Below are 6000 nucleotides of genomic sequence, written 5' to 3' on the forward strand. Positions count from 1 at the left end.
GCCTGGGTGAGCAATTGCTTACAGGAGTGTGGGAGACACCCCCAAACATCTGCACCACCAGGAAGTTTGATTGCAGCGTGGATGATGACATGACTTCTCCATGGCTGCGTAGACAGAGTTCCCTTTTCAGTTAACCTTCCACAGTCTGTATACCCCTCCACCTTCTGAGACCTGAGGCTGCCTGCATCTATCTGGGACAGTATTAGATACAAATTGCCAAAGGTACAGGAGGGAGTAACATTTTCACCGTGGAGAGCTCATGCTAAGCAAGTGGAAAGCCCTGGGATCAAGGACAAACTTGGCTTCCCTAATCATTATAGATAAAGTAGACTTCCAAACAAAGCATATCCAGGACTAACAAGGAAAAACATAAGCTTGGCCCAAAATCTTTTTTGCAGTTGAAAAAGAAGAAATAGCATACTTGGCAACAATGGCCACAAGAGGTTATCATAAGGAAACATAAGCATGACTATAAGATTCAGGTGCAAGGTGGCATATTCCATCCTTACCGGAAGAAGGAAAATCAAAGCTCACACCTGGGACAGATTTGAACAAATGGTTAATAAACACCACCTTGCTTTGTTTCATACTTTCCTATTACAGATCCACAATCAGCTCTGAACAAGTAAGTTAAACTTTTCATAAGCTCAGAAATAAGCGTTTTTTTATTCTTGCTTCTGCTTAGATATTGGGCATATTCCATTCACTTTCTGCCATAAGTCATCAATTAAAAGTTTAATTTTAAAGAAGCATCATTTATTTACATTATTTGTTTACTATCGTAAATAAGGGTAAGGAAAAAAAAATGAAGAGGAGATACCACTAACACTGCACATCACTATAGACTTCAGGTTTTGCTTTTTAAAGACAGAGGGTCTTCAGGTAAGTAGCCCAGGCTGGCTTTGAATTTGGTACACAGCTGAGGATTGAGTTCCTGATCCTCTCTCTACCTGCCCAGAGCGCGCGTACCGTGTCTGATTTCTTTGCAGACCTTTAAACTTGAAAGCGCTATATTCTGTTCTGCAACTAACAACTCCTAACAAATACTCTCAACGTCTTTGCACATTACGGAATATTCACTCGTATTCACATTGTTTTCAGTGGCTGCGTGGCATTTGGATGGCCTCCAAATGACCTCGGTTTCACGGCGTGTGGCATTCTGAAGAGTTCTGTTCAAGACTTTCCCCACAGATACCATGGAGGCCTGACTGAGGCTACAGCTTTTTGTCCTCCCCGGAATTTCCTGAGGAAATGATTGCATCCTTTCTCTGGCAACACCGAAACATCCGTGCATTATCGCTGTGTCCCAAGGTGAGGATCACCAAACAAGACGGTCTCAGAAGGCAGAGCGGCGAACTCAGAGCCCGGAACCCGGCGGAAGTCCTGCCCTGCTCATCTGATCTCTGACACCCGGCGTCGGTCTCTGGGCGGAAACGCCGCTGCTGGGGGCGTGCGCGCGCATGCGCATAAGGTGTGCGCCGCCAAGCTTGAGTCAGGTAGTGGCTGCGGTCCGCCCTGGCGGCGGAGAGCCCCGGGTTTCAGGTTTGGGGTGGAGGGCCTGGCGTGATCGTGGAGCCCCGGGAGCGCCTAATGCTGACCTAGGGAAGTAACACCCGGCCTGCCTGCCTAGGCTGCGCCGGGCTGCGGCGGGGCCTCCGGAAAGGCTCGCTGCCCTACACGGAAGTAGATAAAGGACACTTCACGGAATAGGCCCGAGACGGCCGGCCTTCTGTGCACTGACCGTAGGAATGTCACAGACTCGGTCTACACTGTGCAGTAATCCTCGGTGAACCCAAACAAGGGTGGATGCCCTCTGCAATCGGATCAGGGTGGGGTGGCCTCGAGGCTTTCCTTGCCCAATTTTCTTGAAAACTAGTAAGTTAGCTATCAGTTGGCTGGCTGAGTCTCTTACAGCTTAAAAACAAAAGTTAAGTCCAAACGAGGGTGGCATTTCGCTGTGGCCTTTAGCACATGACTGCAAGCACACCTAGGGTATTTGTTAGACCCTTCCATTGTTTAAATGACACTTGCTGTCTCTTGTGGTCTGTTCCAGGAATGTGTTTTTGATCTTCTGAATTCCAACCATGTTGTCAAATTGCTTACTAAAATTTCTAAAAGCCACAAGCTCTCATCCCTATCCAGCGCCATGCTGTTGGTTAATAAGCAAACGCAAGTTTTCTGACACTATGCCAGCAGCCGTGTCGCATAGGCGAGTTGTCATCACAGGCATCGGACTAGTGACACCACTTGGTGTTGGGACTCAACTAGTTTGGGATCGGCTTCTCCGAGGAGAAAGTGGAATTGTTTCTGTAGTTGGTGATGAGTACAAGAGTATTCCTTGCAGAGTAGCTGCTTATGTGCCAAGAGGTACTGATGAAGGTCAGTTCAATGAACAAAACTTTGTGTCCAAATCAGACACCAAGTCCATGTCATCTCCCACCATCATGGCCATCGGGGCAGCAGAGTTGGCCCTGAAAGACTCCGGCTGGCATCCGAAGTTAGAAGCAGATCAGGTAGCTACTGGCGTTGCCATTGGCATGGGCATGGTTCCTCTTGAAGTTGTTTCTGAAACAGCTTTGATGTTTCAGACCAAAGGTTACAATAAAGTCAGCCCATTCTTTGTCCCTAAGATTCTGATCAATATGGCTGCAGGCCAGGTCAGCATTCGCTACAAACTCAAGGGCCCCAATCACTCAGTGTCCACAGCCTGCACAACAGGAGCACATGCTGTGGGAGACTCCTTTAGATTCATAGCCCATGGTGATGCAGATGTGATGGTGGCTGGGGGCACAGATTCTTGCATTAGTCCATTATCTCTTGCTGGGTTTTCCAGAGCCCGGGCTCTGAGCGCAAACCCGGATCCTAAGCTGGCCTGCCGACCCTTTCATCCAGAGAGAGATGGTTTTGTCATGGGCGAGGGTGCTGCTGTGCTGGTATTAGAAGAACATGAACATGCTGTTCAGAGAGGAGCCCGGATATATGCGGAAGTTCTGGGCTATGGACTCTCAGGTGATGCTGGTCACATAACTGCCCCTGATTCTGAAGGAGACGGTGCCTTCAGGTAAAGACTGCTTGTTCTCTTCAGAATGTTTTTTCCTGTAAGAAACTGTTGGAACTTCAAATTCAAAAAAAGTTATTTGGTCTTGGTGTATAGTATATATTTTTCTATTTTAGACTAAACTTTTTTTTTTAAATTCTTTGCTTATTTTTTTGTTTATTATTTGAAAACACTTGAACATCTTTAAACAAAAATTGAATGGACTTTAGTCAATTGGACTTTAGTCAAAGCCAAAAGAGCTGTGTCTTTGCTGACTCCCTATGTCCCCTTTTCTGCTTGGGAATCATGAGAGCTCTCTTCCTCAGTTTCTCTTTGAACTCTTATCAGACCTGGAGAATAAAGACAAGACCTGCTAGATGTGTCTGGTTGGGTTCTGTTCCTTGCAAAGCAGCATTTCTCAGCCCGGTCACCCAGGCGTCTTGCTGATGTGCTAATTCTGACTGTGGATCTAGGCTGACACTCAAGAGTGCATTTCTAACCAGCTCCAGTCTAAAGACCATACTTTGAAAAAAGTCCTAGATAATATGTTACTTTCTCAGCTTAGACCATATTACATTTTATCTACTTAAATCTGCCAGGAGTTAGTGGGATTTCCTGTAAAGGGACAAATACTAGTTATTTTTGGCTTTGTGGATCACAAGGTCTCTGCTATGATGGAGCTCACCCAGTGTACTTGGAAACCTTTATTTCTTTCACACAAGCTGCTCGGGTGAACAGTCTGTTAAAATTAAACTTATTTGATCATTTTCTTTTCTTACCAGATGCATGGCTGCTGCTGTGAGAAATGCAGGTGTGTTGCCTGAACAGATATCCTATGTCAACGCACATGCCACCTCCACACCCCTGGGTGATGCAGCTGAAAACAGAGCCATTAAGAAGCTCTTTAGAGATCACGCTGGTGCCCTTGCCATCTCTTCCACAAAAGCAGCTACCGGGCATCTCTTGGGGGCTGCAGGGGCGGTTGAGGCAGCTTTTACCGCACTGGCTTGTTACCACCAAAAACTACCACCAACTTTAAACCTGGATTGTACAGAGCCAGAATTTGATCTCAATTATGTTCCACTGGAGGCGCAGGAATGGAAAACTGCAGGTCGGCATATTGGACTCACCAATTCCTTCGGGTTTGGGGGTACTAATGCTACACTTTGTATTGCTGGCATGTAAACATTGGCTTTTAACTGTCATAAATGTATAAATAATAATGTGCATGCAGATGTTTAATAACAATACCCAGATGTCTGTAACACAACTGGTGTTGGTAGTAGAGTAGTTCTTGCTAGGGAAGGGGCTGCCCAGTGCTGTAAGGGTATTTTACAGCAACTTGGTGTCTCCTGTGAGATTTTAGTGGCAACTAGTGACAACCGGATTTGTCTCTAGACATGTCCGTATGTTTCCTGGGGGCTAAAATAACCTGCACCCAAGAATTATTATTAATTGATATCTTCCTAATGCTCTGAATCAAATAGCTTGTGGTGGTATTTTATCTACCCCTATCCTTTTCAGACATTTATTTGGAGAGGAGCTCCTCCAAGCAAGGCTGTGCTGTTGCGTGTTGTAACTCCAGGGGCACCATTTTTTGTACTGCACATAGGAAAACATGATACAAGTGGGAGTGTGTGTCATCAGTCAGCATCCTTTGAGGACAGCTGTGACCATTGATGACCTATTCACCTATCTAGGTGTCGTTTATGGAATTTCTCTGAACTCGTAAGCGTTCGCTTCTCGGAAGGAGGAAGTGAAACTGTGACATTTCTTATTCTGGGTGTATTTGTGCTGTGAAGAATGGACAGAAAGATCCTTTGCAAAGAGACTCTTGGTAAATTAGGCCCCCTTCCCTCAGTCTACCTCCCTGTCCAGCTTTCACGGCTTTTGTCCCTATCCCATGAGCCATCCCCAAACAAACTGCCTTCTCCTGGACTCTACTTTCTCAGTAGCTCACACAGTGAGGCAGAGTGAAAGAGGGAAAATGGCTGTATGCCTCCCTGCAGAAATGAGTAACATTCCCGCATTTTACTTAAAACTTTTTGTTCCTGTTTTATTTTTTTTTAAAGATTTTTAGATAACACATATGAATGATTTCCCCTGCACATATATGTATGTACCTCATGTGTGAGTCTGGGGCACAGAGAGGCCAGAGCAAGGCATCAGATGGCCTGGAACTTCAGTTATGGATGGTTGTGAGTCATCACGTGGGTGCTTAGAACTAAACCCCGGTCCTCTGCCAGAGCAGCAAGTCTCTTAACTGCTGAGCCGTCTCTCCAGCCCCTTGTCCTTGGTTCTTAAAATCTGTATGTGTGTTGGTTGGGGCGTGTCTTTGGGTGCATGTGCCAAAATGGTGGTCCAAGGACAACTGTGGAGTTGATTTTCTCCTCCCACGGTTATATGGGTTCCAGGGATGGGACTCAGGTCTTCGGGCATATATTGCAAGCATCTTTATCTGCTGGGCCAGCTTAAGGAGCCCAGTTTTTTAATGAAAAAGAAAAGAAAATAGGGTCTCACTTTGTAGCACAAGCTGGCCCCGAATTTTCTGTGTATCTCAGGCTGCCCTCAAACTTGTCATGAAGAACAAGCAGGCTGCAGATTCCCTAGTGCAAGCAATACAAGTCTGTGACACCACACCTGCATTAGTTTTAGCAGGCTAAAACTACATTGACTCTAACTATGGTCCTCAATCCTCTAATGCTCAAACACTAATCAGTATTAGTTTCTGTTAACATGTTGGCTCAGCTGAGAACTTAATGGGTGCTCTGCATTGTCACCTGTGGAAAAGTAAGCACTAGAGAAGTTCCAAAGCGGGGCTGAATACGTAAGTCAGCAGACCTCAGGTTAAGAGGGAAGATGAGACAGGAAGGGTGTTCCACCCTGAGAGCATTCAATGTAGAAAGTTCTAGAAGTTAGAACACTCATACTAAACAAACCCAATATACTCTGAGCGGGGAGGT

General features: G+C 45.8%; 1 protein-coding gene across 2 annotated transcripts; it reads left to right on the top strand.

The window, feature by feature from the left end:
* Nucleotides 1-1447: 1447 nt before the first annotated feature.
* Oxsm (3-oxoacyl-ACP synthase, mitochondrial) lies at nucleotides 1448-5571 on the top strand. Of its 2 annotated transcripts, none has more exons than XM_036199391.1 (3): nucleotides 1448-1875; nucleotides 2054-3061; nucleotides 3820-5571. In XM_036199391.1, exons 2-3 carry the CDS (start codon nucleotides 2085-2087, stop codon nucleotides 4220-4222), a joined length of 1380 nt encoding a protein of 459 aa, XP_036055284.1. In that variant the 5' UTR covers nucleotides 1448-1875; nucleotides 2054-2084; the 3' UTR covers nucleotides 4223-5571. The 2 variants fall into 2 exon arrangements, with proteins under 2 accessions (XP_036055284.1, XP_036055285.1); XM_036199392.1 differs by having other exon boundaries at nucleotides 1480-1496.
* Nucleotides 5572-6000: the final 429 nt, after the last annotated feature.

Source organism: Onychomys torridus, chromosome 9 (assembly GCF_903995425.1).
Source record: "Onychomys torridus chromosome 9, mOncTor1.1, whole genome shotgun sequence".
NCBI classification, from domain to species: domain Eukaryota; kingdom Metazoa; phylum Chordata; class Mammalia; order Rodentia; family Cricetidae; genus Onychomys; species Onychomys torridus.

Coding starts and splice junctions, on each gene's coding strand:
- Oxsm (XM_036199391.1), top strand. CDS start 2,085: ATGTTGTCAAATTGCTTACTAAAATTTCTAAAAGCCACAAGCTCTCAT. Junction 3,062..3,819: donor GAAGGAGACGGTGCCTTCAG/GTAAAGACTGCT, acceptor TTTTCTTACCAG/ATGCATGGCTGCTGCTGTGA.